General features: G+C 41.2%; 2 protein-coding genes across 2 annotated transcripts in view; one reads left to right on the plus strand and one right to left on the minus strand.

The window, feature by feature from the left end:
* cnksr2a (connector enhancer of kinase suppressor of Ras 2a) overlaps positions 1 to 10,050 on the plus strand; it is a 124,381-nt gene extending 114,331 nt beyond the window's left edge. Inside the window, exon 23 of the mRNA XM_041232973.1 lies at positions 8,460 to 10,050. Within this exon, the coding sequence (XP_041088907.1) occupies positions 8,460 to 8,501 (42 nt within the window). The 3' untranslated portion in view covers positions 8,502 to 10,050. The remainder of the gene's footprint in view (positions 1 to 8,459) is intronic.
* Positions 2,681 to 15,608, minus strand: smpx (small muscle protein X-linked). The gene is made up of 5 exons (XM_041232977.1): positions 15,342 to 15,608; positions 10,752 to 10,813; positions 8,422 to 8,508; positions 7,224 to 7,365; positions 2,681 to 4,828 (listed from the first exon to the last, which is right to left on the minus strand). Exons 2-4 carry the CDS (start codon positions 10,788 to 10,790, stop codon positions 7,231 to 7,233), a joined length of 261 nt encoding a protein of 86 aa, XP_041088911.1. The 5' UTR covers positions 10,791 to 10,813; positions 15,342 to 15,608; the 3' UTR covers positions 2,681 to 4,828; positions 7,224 to 7,230.
* Positions 15,609 to 15,978: the final 370 nt, after the last annotated feature.

Raw genomic sequence — 15,978 nt, forward strand, 5'->3', positions numbered from 1 at the left:
AATTATGACCTTAATCCTGTCAAGCGTGAATCGTTTTTGCCGAGCTGAAGAAGGAACTCCATTGAGTGTACATGAGAACAGAATACAAAAATATTTTTTACATATATTTCTACACTACCTCAGATTGGGACCTAGGAGTGCCGCGAGGTTCCAAAGATAAGGTTACGATAAGGTCAATATAGGACTGATCCATATACAGCAATGGAAAACTATTGTCCCTAGGGCCAGAGAAGTGACCTACCGGGTTATAATTGTCCAACATTAGTTACATCTGCTGCCCAGGGACCATTTGCTTTCCACTAGCAGACAATAAATGTACATTCCCTGTCTGTTTGTTTTTTCCCCAATCCATTCATGTGCGAAGTTCTAAATGAATCTGCAATCAAATAAAGATTTAACAAAGACAATGTTCTGTTGTTTATAGTGTTAATACATCTTCTAGCACACTGTAATCACTGCCCACAGACATACGTATTTCTACTGAGAGAGCTTTGTGTGGATTTTGTTTAAACCATTATGAACAGATATTAACGTTGTCTCTTAAAAAGCCTATCCAAAAAGAGTTGTTTTTTTAAAAGATCTTGCTATTGAGGAGACAGGAATAATTCATCTTGGAATGCTGTCTATGAACCAAACAAATCCTGCTTCAAATGGCTATGTGCTGTAGGACAATTTCAATACCATGAATGGTGATACAAGAAAATTCATTCTGTGCATGTGCAGGGCAGAGGCAGGTCAACACTGCGCTGCAAGCGAGCATCCTAACCACAATGCAAAAGAGCCGGGCTCGCCTGCATTAACACCCTAACCACAATGCAAAAGAGCCGTGCTCGCCTGCATTAACCTCATCTCAGTGACAGCGGACAGGACAGAATCCGTAACGACAGTGTATCACACAACACAGCCCGTCGCACATGCACACTGACGTTCCTGTGATTTAAACAGGTCATTTCGCGTGTCTGGATCTCGCTCTGTTAGACTGATGGGGGGGTGACTTATCCTAAAAGTTTTGAAGAATCTCCAGCCATGTTCATGTGACTGTTGCTTCCTCACTTCTTTGTAACAGTAGGAAGAGGGAGTTCTCATGAGTGCTGGGTCAGATTGCTGCCTGCCATATATCACTTTCACTGCTTTTAGGACATTTCAAAAAGAAACACAGGAGGATCTGACAAGGGCTCTGGCTGTGCTCTTCCTAGAACTACCAGGTGCTGGCCATTTCCTAGCAAACACTCCCTGAGAGTTTATAACAGGGGCACCCTGATCACCCCTTTCAAACTGGCTGTAATGTTCACAGTGTTAAGGTGGTGCTAACCATATAAAATCCACCAGACCTCCTCTTAGCATTATTGACATTATCACTGCCCCCCCTTTAAAGGAGTCTTAATCAATGCTTTAAAATGCTCTTTCTTTGAAATACAAAGAACAAAAACGCCTTGAACAGAATAAAGGGGGGCAGGGGTGATAATATAGCTAGTGCTGATAAGAGGTAAGAATACTGTTCTTAACATGTTGCTTAGCTTAGTATTTTTATGTACAGATATACACACAAACTGTAATACCTAAAAGCTGTACTCTGTGAGCCACACACAAACAGGCGTCGAGAGCTGCTACTGCAGCCGATGCTCTGTTGACAGGAGCCTCAGTATCCAGGGCTACACAGAGGCTTGCAACTGATATCAATATGCAGCTAATAATAATAATATATTTATTTTTATATAGCGCCTTTCATAGTGGATGACCATCACAAAGAGCTTTACAGAGGCAGGCTGTGAACTGCATTATATGCAGAGTCACTTAAAATAGGACATTGATTTAACATCTCATCTGCACCATGGAGCACAAGGAGGTGAAGTGACTTGCTCAGGGTCACGCAGTGAGTCAGTCAATGGCAGAGGTGGGATTTGAACTGGTGACCTTTTGGTTACAAACCACTGGACCACAGTGCCTCAATAATGGTTAATACATTTTATTTGAGAGGAAAAAAAAACTTGGAAGCATAAGAAACCAATGCGTGGTATGTTAAGTACTTATACCAGTGAATCGGGCAGCTGAGTGCTGAAAGTTCTGCCAAAATTTTCAAAGCACACCGCGTGACCCTTGTAAATCACAGATGAGTCATCCAGCACAAAATGGGACAGTAGCGCCCAGCTCTCGTGTCCGATACTCGGGGTCCGGTTTTGTTTTAATAAACAAGTTTGATTTAGTGTTCTGAGCCTGCGAAGGGTTTCAGGAGGAGAAGATTCACGTTATACTGCAGTTAAGAAGGCTCCGAGATGTATCATACGGCCCTTTTGAAGTATCCCATTCAAAGGGTTTGAAAACACTGCAAGGGCAGTCTGTAGTCCTAGGTACACACTGTTTATATTGGTGTTGTGTTTTAAGCATGCAATATGTTTAAAAGTTTAAATTGTAGGACTCCCTGGGAACTGGCATGGCTTCTCTAAACAAAAAGCCCTCCTGTCGCGCTCGTTGATTGGCTACACAAGATAATGAAGCCTTCTCATTGGTCCAGGCACACTTGCCTGCTACTTGGTTCCATCAAGGGGTTGTTTTTATGCAAAAGATAGAAAGCACGAGAGATCGCATTATTTGTTATGCATTTGTTAATGAAGTGAGTTTAACTAGGATGTTTTTAATAGAATGAAAAAAGCATATATTCAAATAAGCTGCAGACACATTCTTTTTTCTTTTGTAAAATAATTTTATTTTCCATAGACACAGTGCCATTACAGATTCAATGCTGCTGTCCCTCAGTCCTTGATCAGTAGGCATGTTGTAAACAGGTTACAAAGGACACTTTCAAAGGGAGCCTTTAATATATAAACAAACAGGAACCTGAGTCCTTCACCTGGATTCAGATAGGGGGCGCACCACATACACTTCCAAACTCATTTTTATCCTGCTAAATATTGAGTATGCCAAGCGAAAGGGTGAGAAGGATCAGAGGTTATTTGTTTGTTTTTTGTTGCTTTTTGCTTGTTAATACCTCTAGCTCAGTGGCCTCTAACACTCTTGTCTGGTTCAAATGGGCACGTGTCTGTTTTGAGATGGTTGCCAAGCCTAATGTGCTGAAATATTGATACTTTCTACTTGGAAAGTGTGGGCCTCTTAGTTTAGGGGTGATCCTGAGATGGCGGTTGGCGGTTGGTGGTTGGTGTAAAAATGCTCCAATAAAAAGCTATGGATTATGTTGGTGTAAACGAATATTGGTTCCCACCAGCAAACATTTCCTCCCCCTTATATGTTACTCCGTAACAGAATACAAACAAGAGCGAGTAAAGAATAGGGGTGTACAGAAACACAGTTGCCTTTAAGAGGTATTTATTGGCAGGTATTCAATAACTCCATTCAGTAATCTGTTGATTTTAAAAAAAAAAAAGCTGTCCTTCCACACCTTTCCAATTGAGTACCGATCAAAGGCAATTCACTCCCGCAGCGAGTGTTTTAAAAGCCGCTTGGATGCGAATTTTCCTCTCATCCGAGGCGCTGACATTTGTACTGCCGTACGTACCACCATGCGCGGGCCATAAACCGACAACGAAATCAACACATTCATGAATGGATTTATTGAATACTTAACAATAAAAACTTCTTAAAGGCAATTATGAGTACAGGTGCACATCCCTAGTAACGAAGTTAACAAAGTTAACGCATTGACAGGGAAATACACATGGCACAGTAGGAAACAGACCGCGCTAAAGAGAATAAAACACTTTGAAATGCCAACAGGCACACATAGAGCAGTAAACCCTCAAGGAGCACAATCAAACGTTCAAAAGATTAACAGCTCGCCAGCATTTACAATGAGCTCTGCAAACCAACAAAACCAGTAGGTGATGACAGCAGAGTACAGAAGAGTTTGATGAATAGTGATATGTGGGGCCAGGGGGGAAGGAACCACATTGGAGGAACAGCTCCTGCAATTGATGCTGCAGCCCTGCAGCTGAAGGACTGAACTACTGTCTGTAATTCCCCAGTCTGCTGGAGCTCAACACTCAAGGCACAAAGTTTCTCTTGCGTTTAATGTACATGCAATAACAAGTATTGCTGTTCACCATAATCACTGACATTCAGTTATAAGCGGCTAGTTACTGTCATCTGAGCCCTGCTTAATAAAATTGGCTGCATTTTGAATGCACTAGATTCAAAGAAATTAGAAATTGATGGGCCTTCTCAAACGCCCACATCCTGCACACACTGATTGAAATCCGAGGGGTTAAGAGAGATCATATACAGTAGGTTACACATTTCTGCACTCAGTGTGAATTATTCAAAAGCACTGGTGATACAAAAAAGCAATCAAAGAAAGATTTTGGTGCTCCAAACTTCAGCATGAGGTTCACACAGGGTTGTCCTCCACTGTTTACTGTAAACTGAAACACCTGTAAGATTTGGGTTGTTTACGATGGTGAGGTTACAGAGTGGCTGGCCACTTGTCCACCTTTTGTAAAAGATTGAGACCAATAAGCTGTGCTTTTACCAGAAGACTTGGAGTGAGAGGGCTGGGCTGAACATGCTGGGAAAAACATATTTAATTGATAGGATTTAAAAAAAGTCACAACAAGCTTAACTATAACATGATGGTGCTCGATAGGAATGGGCTTACCAGTGGGGGTATTATTATTATTATTATTATTATTATTATTATTATTATTATTATTATTATTATTATTGCGTTAACCTTTCTTTGAATTTGAAAGCAGTTTCTGCTCCAGACCACCGCATACAGTATCCATTGCGAGAGATGAATTCATCTTTTTAAAAAATCATTTACAAAATGCTTATAGAATGAATGTGTGTTCTTGCTGTGGGCCTTCTTCCACTGTTCCTGTTAGGAGAGAACACAAAGCACACGGTCAGAACAATGCAATAAACTACAACCATACTGACTGCACACGTTCTAAACAGCGTACTGTTGAATTATTATACCCCCGCTTTCTGTATTTAATGGGTGTTGATACAATCCTGTCATCTGTACCAGGGGGTCTAATCACAGTCCTGGAGGGCTAGTCCACTCCTGGTTTAACAGGTTACAATAGCAGAACTACTTCAGGGTCTGGATGGAGGGTTAATTGGTTCAGTTAAACACTGTGGAACAGGGTTGGAACAAAGACCAGGAGGGGAAGGAGTAGCATTGGACACGCCTGGTCTGTGCAATGGCTTGTGTTGTGAAGTAGAAAGAACAGGACTTATTTTCAGAGCATATACCCTGGACTTAACTGTTCTTGTTGTAAAAACTGGCGTACAGTTTGGGAGTTTGCATGTATAGATGAACACTCTGGCTGTGAGAGCATGGCTTTCAGAGGTGTCAGAAGGGAGCTGAGTTTCTACAAGTACTATTGGGAATTCAGCAATGGTCTCTGCTGTGGAGGACTGATTGTATTTTAGCCAGCAGATTATTTCAGCTTTGTGTGCCTTTTTGAGTATTAATGCAGCCTGCAGCTGAAGCTTCTCTGCATGCAACCAAGGAGGAAGCCCTCTACTGTCACCTGCTGAACGAAGGAAATTACCTTATATTCAGGAATGCAGTTGTTTAATCGAAGTATAAACAGGGGTGGAAATAAAACTCCTATTGCATCGCAGTTTCACCCATTCCAGGTGTGATTAACCTCAATGTATAGGTAACAAGCTCAGGTGTGTCTTATTAAACTCATAGTAAAACCAGGACTGGACCACACCTGTTATTCAACGGGAGTCTTATTTCCATACCTGACAAAACTTGGTTCCAGCTTTAAATTGTTCACAAAAATAACAAAATGCAATTCAGAGCCTCTTCCTGTAGTCTTTAGGCTATAATAATGAGCTGGTGTTTGTGCTTTTACAGCATGTTAACAGTGGCACCATGTGGAAATGGAAATGTATTCTCCTACATGTGATGTGTTAAAAAGACACATGGCATGAATGCGGGTAATTCAATCCACATGAACTAACAGGGCTCAGTTCAACATGAATGAGTTCAGAACTCAGAGGAAGTGCAGGAGATACCCAGGTGGCATTCCTGTGGGTTTGAGCCAGAAATCATTTGGGATTGCAGCCCTTATTTTAAAGTGTTAACCACATTTCCTTCAGTTTTAAAGTTCATGTGGATGTCTTCCAGAGCCTGCTGGTCATCAGTATGGACCTCGTATCTGGCAGCTCTGTATCTGTCTGCCCCAACAGACAAGGCCTGTTGTCTGTCAGGGACTGGAATGGCAGCTGCTGAGGGGGTTTATCCTATCGCTGCCGCAAATGCACTCCTGATGCCTGAGCTGAGCCTCGGTTGAAACAAGCTTAGCTAGCCTGCAATGGAGACAGGCAGGCTTGCAGTGTGCTCTGATCTGAAACTCCCCCGCTGCAGGTCTCTGCAGACTCTGTGCATCTCCTAGTAAATCCAACAAGCAGCATTGCCTGGATGAAAATGTTACGAAGCCAGATGAATAAAGCGTGGCTCTGCAGCCGGGTCTCATGTCTTTTTGGCAGCTTTTCTAATTCAGAGCTCTCGGGAGGCTGTCTAGCTACTACCATCCCATTAAGTGGCTGTTCATCCAGCTTTCATCAGTTTTTTTGTTCTCGTATGTCTCTGACACATTTATTAGACAACTCCGAGGCTCTCCGAGCTAAACAGGTCAAGCTGCGCTTCGTAAGGGTTTGGCTTGTCACTAAACAAAACCATTGCTTTGACAGATTGCTTGGAATTTATTCTGACGGATTCTCATTAGAGTATGACATGGGGAGGGGGTCCAAGCATTGATTGAAATGCTGTTTTAATTTAGAGGATTGATGACTTCATTAAAAAGAAAAGGAACATTACCTGAAGCAGGATAAAAATACTAATAAAAAAGCACTAAAGCAATCCTATGAGGAATGGGGCCCGAAGGTTTCTGTCTTTGGATTTCTTAATTCTTTTTTTTTTTTTAATGGTATTGGCACGCCCCAGGGGAAACATGCTGGGGTTGCTGATTGGCTGTACAGGATGGAGGAGCTAGGGGAAGGCTGGTTTAATAATAACTTGAGCACAGCTAGTTGCAGTGTGAATACCCGATACATGACAGCACCCTATATTGTAGATAATGCCTCTCGGTCAGAGACGTAAGAATTAAACAAAAGGTGCTAATACTGAGGATGCCTGCCTCTTCAAGAGGCTGCAGTGCCCCCCACAACGTCTCTCTCTCCTCATGCGGGCCGGCAAGACCCGGCAGCATAACGGTGTGTCTGAACGCCTGTGTGTGTGTGCAGAGGATTACCTTCCCGCTATTCATCCACTTTGGTGACCAGTTTGAGCTCGCTTTTCACATTGCGGATCTCAGAGAGGTCTACAGCCGGCCCGGGGCCTTTCTTAGCGTCCGGCAGCTGCTGCTTCTTCTCTTCCGCTGTTACAGAGGCGCCCTGTCAGGACAAACAGAGAGGGGCAGGTGATGAGTGCTGGCCGAAGTTTGGTCTTGATCTGGTATATGCTCAATAAAGGGGTTCCTTTTTTAATTCTATACAGCCCCTTCTATTGTGCTGAGAACATGCTGGTCCACATAAATTCAGCTTATTTCCTATTGCTGTCAGCGTTGTAGATCCACTGCTGCATCCTGGTACCTTTCTGTAGGTCACGCGGTCTGATTATACGATAGTGCCTGTCGAAGAAAGCTGTACCGTGTGGTATTTGACCACAACTGAAGTTATGCATCCAGTGTCAAAGCCAAGGTCTGTATCGGTATACGCTTTCCTAATGCTGGGGTAATGAAACTTGCAGCATAGGGAACCCCAGAACCCTGAAAACCTGCCAATCAATTGATCTAAGCAACACATTTGCAATATTAAGCAAACCCCTACTAGTTCTGTATGTACTAACATGGTAATTCTTTGTTTTTGTTGCCTGGTTAGTAAAGAAGGATCGCCATGCTTTACTTGATGAAATGCATCTTGAACTGTAAATGTCAAATGCTAATCTTTTGAGTTTAAATGTCAGCGTGCAGCTCTGTTGTACCCATCTGTTGTGCTGTGCTGGTAGAGAGCCTAGCTGTGCTGAAGGGAGAACAGGCTCAGGTCTATGAGGCATGCAGCTCTTTACTCACCATACACTATAAGGAGACAGAGGGAGAGAGAGAACACTGTGTGAGTGGCTTTTAGGATTAGCTGTTCTTATACTGCTGTGTGCACCCAAAATTTATTTAAACCAAAAATGGTAATATTGCGGCACATTAACTTATCATGAATAATGTTTTATTTCAAAATCCCATCTGATACATACACTAGTAAATGCCGTTACCAGCGATCAACCGACACCTGACCTCATGGTTTGTAATTTAAATGCTACCGTACACACGGAAGTGGCAGGAAACAATGTGTTTATAGAACAAACAAATAAAATGATGAAATAAAACTCTGCAGCGGGGTTCTGGTGTTAAAGAGCTGATGATTTCAATGCTATCTCAATATTATGTGGCTGCTCACCTCCTCGATGTTCACTGAATCATCTCTTCTCTTCACAGGATGTCCAGCTCCGGGACGGAAAGCCCCCATCGGGATATTGATGTTCGCCTGCAGTGGGGAGCAGAGGACAGCAGAGGACAGCAGGACTGTAAGCGGCAGCACTGACTAGACAAGGCTGTATGAGAAAGGGGCTGCCTGCCACCACAGTGGGAGCAACACTGCAGCCAGCACTGCCTAGACAAGGTTGTACGAGAGAGAGAGGAGGCTGTCTGCGCCACACAGTTGGAGCCACACTGCAGCTCCCTCACAGCCTGCAGGAGCTACCATACAGAAAAATCACATCTCAGCTCAGTCTTAAGCTTTGAACCTCCAGAACATACCAGTACACCATCTGAACATTTCCTATCTGCTGGTTCTGAGAGCAGTGATTCCTAAAGTATCTCATACTACAGTTTCTATCAGCTTGCTATTTTATAATCAGCTGTATTGTTTAACTTTCAAGCTACTTAGTTAACAAGACGCTTTGCAAGCCTTGTTGTGTATTACCATGCAGACTCAGCACAGTCCACATTACAGTTAGGGTGTGATAATGAAGTAAAGCTGTGGGTGAGCTTGTGCCTGTAATGTCATTTTCAGCCATTCGCTGGCTTATTTCTGGACTGCATAGCAAACCCTATTTGCATACTTGTGTTACTTGAAAAAAAAATGCAAATAAGGTGAACTTCCGTCATGCATGTCGCCGTTAGTGAAGAAGACCAGCCTTACAGGAGCTTACGAAGCCCCCAGTAGTGATGATCTGTGTACCTACAGCATGCATTCCTTTAGCACTTACTGCTGTTACAGCACATGCACACCATAGCCTGCGGGAGGGGGGAGCCGGGTGTTTATTAGCACTGAATTCAGTTTGTTTGGAAGGTGAGGAAGGTTTTGTCTGAAGTGTTGTGCAAGCGTTGTGCACGTTTGTAATTCTGTTCATTGCTCAGCTGATCGGCCCCTTGCTTGCGAGTAAGTGCATTTGATTGCCTTTGTGAGTTTATCTAGTAGCGGGATCCTGATATCCTGATCAGCCTTGCTATCCCCCTCCTCTTTTTTATTATTGTTAAAAGAAAAGCTCAGACCAGTTTCTCAGAAGCCAGCAAAAACATTCATGATTTATTGGCTTTTTCTCTGTTTTTATCGCATCCTTCCTTGCAATCCCATTGCCACTGATACAAGCACTTATTCTGCATGCGCTTTTTGCAGTTTCTGACCTTCCAAGTGGAAACGGAACCCTATTTTGGAAGGTGTTGCACATTTGAAAATGGATATAGGGTATCATTTGTTAAGCTGCAAAATTACAGAACAGTGTCTATTTTTGTATGCATTGTATTTATTAGACTATTCAGAAGTGATTTCAATACTTTGAAACTAAAATTTGAAACTATTTGTAAGGTAACGCAAACTAGTATGGAGCGCTGACACAAATACAGCCCTGTTTCACTGCCCTGGAGTTTTCCATTGTGTGAAACCATGATACTGGTATGCAGTATATGTTATGTGTACATTAACAGACTATCTAAAAGATTTTAACATGCTGCTGTAAATAAAAAGTTTTTGTGTTTGGTTGTAAAAAAGAAAGCCTTTCTCTGAATAAATTGTTTCCTGTTTGAACTTCTTTCTTCAATACCCCAGTTCCGGCTGTGGTGTTTGAAACGTGTCTGTGCTTCGTTGTGACGCACGTACTGAGATTTCTTCACTTGTGCTCTTTTTAAGAAAGTGTCCCAAGATGGTAGATATGCGCTGGCATGATGCATTCTTTATACAATGCATTTACTATAGTTTGCCATGGTTTGTATATGTTTTACAATACCTCTCTGTGTTTTACAATGGTACACGTTTATAAAGGCAACTAGATGCCAGTTCAATGCGTTTTATTAATCTTGAAAAGGTGAGAAGATAGTCCCTATGCTCTCCAGAGCCAACAATTGTGCTGCTCTATGCATTCAACATAGCATCACTGAAGCTGTATGGCTCTACCAACATGCTAACTGCCATATTTTAAACACAAACTTCTTATTTTCTTTAAATGAGAAAAACAGCTGTTCATTTTACAAAATTCAAGGTCTCTTCTGCAATCTCTATATTGTTACATTGATATGGAATTTCCTTTTATTTTTAAAAAACAGAAGTTAATTAATAAAAGTCTGGACAATTCCAGTGCCCTGTTATGTATCTAACACTATATTTTCTGTGTCTTTATGTTAGTTAGAATAATAACTGTTTTTATTTTTAAAAATCCCCCTATTACATTTTGTTCTGAATTTTATTTTACCTACCGTGTATCACAGCTTGGCAGTATATTGATATCTTACCTGTATGGCTCTGACGTTTGAAGAGGGCTGTTTGGACATTTTTCACTGGGAAGTCCCGAGTCCTGAAAGAAAATGAGACAAGAGGTAGAACCATTGAGTGCAGAGCAGAGCCGGACAGGACACAGCATTACACTGCATTAACCGGGTCAGCGCAGGCCCATTGTTCATCCGCTTCATTGACACAGATAGTCTTTCAGGGTCCATTTCAGAGTTGCTTAGCTACTTCTGTTGAGAAAAGCAGATCACATGAGCTGCCTGAATCATTCATAGGCAATAATGGTGATACCTCAGGTATTAGCAGTGATGTAAGGGTTTCAAATGATAATGCTATGAATGAGAGAGGTGATGCGTTGCCATTCTAACCCTTAACAAAACACAAAACATAAAGCTGAACACAGCATCTATTACAAGAGTTTGCCAAGCGTGCTGCACCAAAAAACGTCCATTGGAACACATTTTGTATGGGTATGCCAGTCAATGCTTTCATGTTCTGTCCATTTACCAGCACGTTAAATAAGCAAGAACCAACTCCAGGGCTAACAACGCCACCAGCCTTGTGTGAATGCCCAATGGGCCGGTGGAAATGCAATACCCAGCCACTGCACAGCACAGCTAGCACAGAGAAACTGACTTCATTAATAACCCTGGGAGCAAAAAAAGAGAAAGAGAAAAACACCCTCACTTGTATTAAAATGTGTATTATTATTATTATTATTATTATTATTATTATTATTATTATTATTATTACTGTGTATCTATACACAGCTGTTGTTTGGGGTATACTGTATCCATGCTTTCTTTAGCTTATCTAGCTGATATGGGGTGCTGAATTTTAGTACTGGCCCAAAACAAGACAAAAATAACACAGTCGGAACTGTCTTTAAGAAGTACTGATCGGCAGGTATTAAATAAATCCATTCATTCATGTGTTGATCTGTCCTTCCCTCACCTTTACAACTGAGTACCAATCAATGGCAATTAACTTCTTTGTGGAGTGTTTTGAAAAGCCAATCAGAAGCACATAAACAGACAACACAATTTCATTTAATTACCATTGGTAATGAAGGATAGCTTTTCTTCTTTTGAAAAGAAACACATAAATGAATGGATTTATTTAATATCTGCTGAGGAGAAACTGAGGCCTCGAACACACTAGCTGCTCATAAGCTGTTAGAGGCGTGTGCTGTATTTCTTAGCTGTGTCTCTAGTGCAGAGCCTGGAGTCGCTGGGGCATATCGATTGGTTAAAGCACTTCCTGTCTAGGTTACAGAACACAATCCCCCCCACTGCGCCTACTTGTTCTGCAGCTTGTGCTGGCTGCACCAGCTTGAGATGGCTCAGATTCCAGTCGTCTTATGAGAGGCTCCACTTCTAAAGTGCTGTATATGTTCCCGGAGCTGTACTCTTGACATTTTCCCTGGCAGCTGCTGCTTACCCCTCGAATTCAATTTGAATGATGGTGCCACTATCCTTTTAGAGGTTTAGGCAGTAGACAGAAAAACACTGAAAAGTGTGCTCAGTTGTTTAATGCTGACACTTCATGGAATGACCACCAGTTACCTTTATCTCAGTTGTTTGTTTTTAAAGTTTCTGTAAGGACAGCGGTGCCACAATTATAATGTTATTCTAGGGTGGTTTACAAAGGTTCAGTTGTACAGTATACTTAAATAAGGACACTGAAGAAGATATTAGCCAAAATACTTGTTTAATTTACCTAAACCACACTGGTTTCCATACTCCGTACTGATACAAACATGTATAGTGTACAACACGCATGTTTTGTTTTTGTCTATAATTAGCACAGTTATGCTTTGTTTTGGAAAAGGAGGAACATGGAAACACTGTATGTAGCTCTTTGTATCTGACAAAACTCCCTGGATACATCTTCAAATATTTTGCAAGCCATGCTTTGGAGGAAATAAAACAGAATATCATTAAGTTAGGGTTGGGGTTAGAGTTGGGTTAATGCCTTGTGAATTGGGCCAACAGTTCCAAGCTATGAGAATGCCTACTCATTAAAGATACATGCTGTGGATTCTATTGTACTAAATTGATTAACAGTATCTACTGCAGGGTTGGGCTGAAGTGCATTTAAATGCAAACACCAACATTTGTAAATCATACAAATACAAATGCATGCACCTCAGTTTCATTTAAACAGGAATGCAAACGCAACTGAGACTTCACACATGCAAACACAAATGCATTTCATAAGATTGTTCAAATGCATTTGTCAAAATATATACTGAAACTCCTCCACAGTAATTGCAAACATTTAATCATGTAATTAGTTATGTGTTCTAAAATGACTTCTAGCACTTGACGTATTTATAGTTGCCTTTTCTACAAACATTTTCCAGGAACTGGGCTGGTAATCAAATCTGATCATTGTCTCGGACAGTTGCCAGTTTGGCTCGAAAGTGTTTATTCATTTATGCATTGTCTGCTTTGTCTTTTGTGTTTATCCTAGTTAAATTTAACTTTAAAAAAAAAAAGAACAAGACACGGTGAGAGCAAAGAGCGCTGCTATAAATAATCAGGGAGGGTGAGGCGGGATGTGCAGCTGTCAACACTGGCTCTACACTCCAACACATACCTGCACTACCAGCCAGAGACAGTGGCGGCGCTTGTCCCATGGGGGCCGCATGCAAAGCTTGATTCCGGGGCCCCTATACCCTATTCTTACCAAATACTGTGCTACGTTACCATGACTTTCAAACAGGTGGTAACAACAATACTATTAAACGTATTGCATTTTACTGCAGCAATCACAAAAAAAAAAAACACACAGAGACAGTTAGAAATGAACCTTTCGTGTTTTCATTTTTGCAGTTGCCTCTTTTAACATTGTGTTTTTTTGCAGTGGAACAGCCTGGACTTGAACCGGTGATGTTCAGGTTATAGGCCACTCGCTCCACCGGTTTGAGTCCAGGCTATTCCACTGCCACCCTGTGGAGGGGGGAGGTTAGGTCGGCCAGGATGTCCTCGGCTCACCGCACACCAGCGACCCCTGTAGACTGGTCGGGCGTCTGCGAGCTTGCCTGTAAGCTGCCCAGAGCTGCGTTGTCCTCCGAGACTGTAGCTCTGGGTTGGCTGCAAGGCAGGCCTACAGAGTGAAAAGAAGCGGTCAGCTGACGGGACACGTTTCCGAGGACAACGTGTTCATCTTTGCTGCTCCTGAGCCAGTGCGGGGTGGTACGGGTGAGCTGAGCCTAAATAAAATCAATCGGCCATTTAAAATTGGGAGAACAACGAGGTTGAATGAATTGACGACTACTAAATGAAAAGAAAAATAAAACAAATAAACCGCTACAGTCAGAGAGATACTCGGTCATACTTTCCATTTATTCAAATAGCATGTAAAGAGAGGCCAGACTCAAAAACAAGATTATTTCAGTATGAATGTTATCAGAACCCAAAGAGCTTCCTCCACCTGCTTCCCCCACATGCAAAACTGACTGAGGCAGACATTCACATCAGCCACATGCCAGCTTAAGTGTTTAATAACTTCAATATCAAGCATGACTAATTGCAGAAAGAATCGTTTATTTATTTATTTTAATTGCATGAACAGGTTTTCTATGGCAGTTTTCATTGTATGTCAGTGTGAAGATTCTGAGATATGTTCAATTTTATATTCACTGTGGTCCTCCCATTCTCCCATAGCCCAGCTGTGCTTTATTGAAAACATTTCCATTAGCCTCCTGGGGGCCAGGTAAGTGAACCTCTGCTGAAACAGAGTTGTTTAGAGCGCAGAGGAATTCCATGGAAAGTGAGGAGTTCAGTTCAGCAATACATCATGGACTGCAGTGCTGGAAAGCTGGAAGTCCCTTTCCAGTATAGTCAGAATGTCAAGCAGCATTTCAAACTGCCTATAGATATAGTGCTAATGCAGTATGTCTAATAATAATCTAGAAACTAAATCACGGCTGTGATCAACAAATTATTATTATTATTATTATTATTATTATTATTATTATATTATTATTATTATTATTATTATTTATTCGGCAGCTGCATTTATCCAAGACGACTTACAGGTATTACAGGGCAGTACAGGGTTACAATGCAAGATTAATATTTAGATACAGTATAGTTTACAGTAACTGCAATAATACTGTAGACTACAACATGAAACAGGATACAACAATTTAAGACAAGTTATAACTACAATGGCATTATTTTGACAGATTTTACATTTCACATGAAGGTATATATATATATATATATATATATATATATATATATATATATATATATATATATATATATATATATATATATATGTGTGTGTGTGTGTGTGTGTGTGTGTTTATTTTGTATAAGTTAAGTACTATTTTTGTAGCCTTTTTATACAATAAGATTTTGATATATGTGATATTTTTTCAGTATGAATCATTTTTAGAAGAGTAAAGGTCAATTAAAGATCAAAAGAAGTGCCTATACTTGTGGTAAGCAGTTCTCAGTTTCACATACAGGTATGATGCTTTATATTTGCGACAGATAAGCATACAGCATGACGGCACTGGATGCAGCATTCAAATACTCTGTAGATTCAATGCCATCCTTAGACAGGTTCTCTCAGCCTACCTTATAACCAGATGTGTGCAGCTGTGTCTCTTTTGAGGAAGCCGCAGATCTGGAAAAACAGAAATCTACTTGTTGAGCTGCTTGTAATCCGGTCCTTGGGTAGCTGTGGTGCTGGAAGCTTGCTTAGAGCTAAATGGACGAAGTCTGTTTGGAAGCTACTTGCTAAGGGATTCCAGTCATAACTCACATTTGTTCTCCCTAAAAATAGCCTTGTCTCCATCCAGGGGCCTGTTTTCCATGTAAAGAGACGGTGCGAGTTCAGTGCAAGCAGGCAGAGGGAGGGAAGGAGATATGGGGCAGTTAATAAAGTGTGACTCAAGACTATCCACGCTGAAGACAGATTGAATGCTGCACTCAAGACTATCCACGCTGAAGACAGATTGAATGCTGCACTCAGATTTGCATTCCTGCTATTCTAGTAACTTGTTTAAATAGATTAAAACTCCAAAGCTCAAGACTGTTGTGAGGTTCTGTCAATTCTTTTTTAGGTCAAATTTCTACTCTATAAAGGCATTAGCCAAAAAGTGTGTCAGCTCGGCTTGGTTTCTTTTAACGTATGCTTTTCTTTTCGCCGTTGTTGTGTGTGTTTTAATAAATTGCTAGTAATACTTCGATGCATCATTTAAAAACAATAACT

The sequence above is a fragment of the Polyodon spathula genome, chromosome 30 (assembly GCF_017654505.1).
Source record: "Polyodon spathula isolate WHYD16114869_AA chromosome 30, ASM1765450v1, whole genome shotgun sequence".
Lineage (NCBI taxonomy): Eukaryota > Metazoa > Chordata > Actinopteri > Acipenseriformes > Polyodontidae > Polyodon > Polyodon spathula.

Excerpts from the sequence above, each read along its gene's own strand:
- smpx (XM_041232977.1), bottom strand. The coding sequence starts at position 10,790 with ATGTCCAAACAGCCCTCTTCAAACGTCAGAGCCATACAG. Across the intron at positions 8,509-10,751 it reads CAAACGTCAGAGCCATACAG|GCGAACATCAATATCCCGAT; the intron begins GTAAGATATCAA and ends TCCCCACTGCAG. Across the intron at positions 7,366-8,421 it reads ATTCAGTGAACATCGAGGAG|GGCGCCTCTGTAACAGCGGA; the intron begins GTGAGCAGCCAC and ends TTGTCCTGACAG.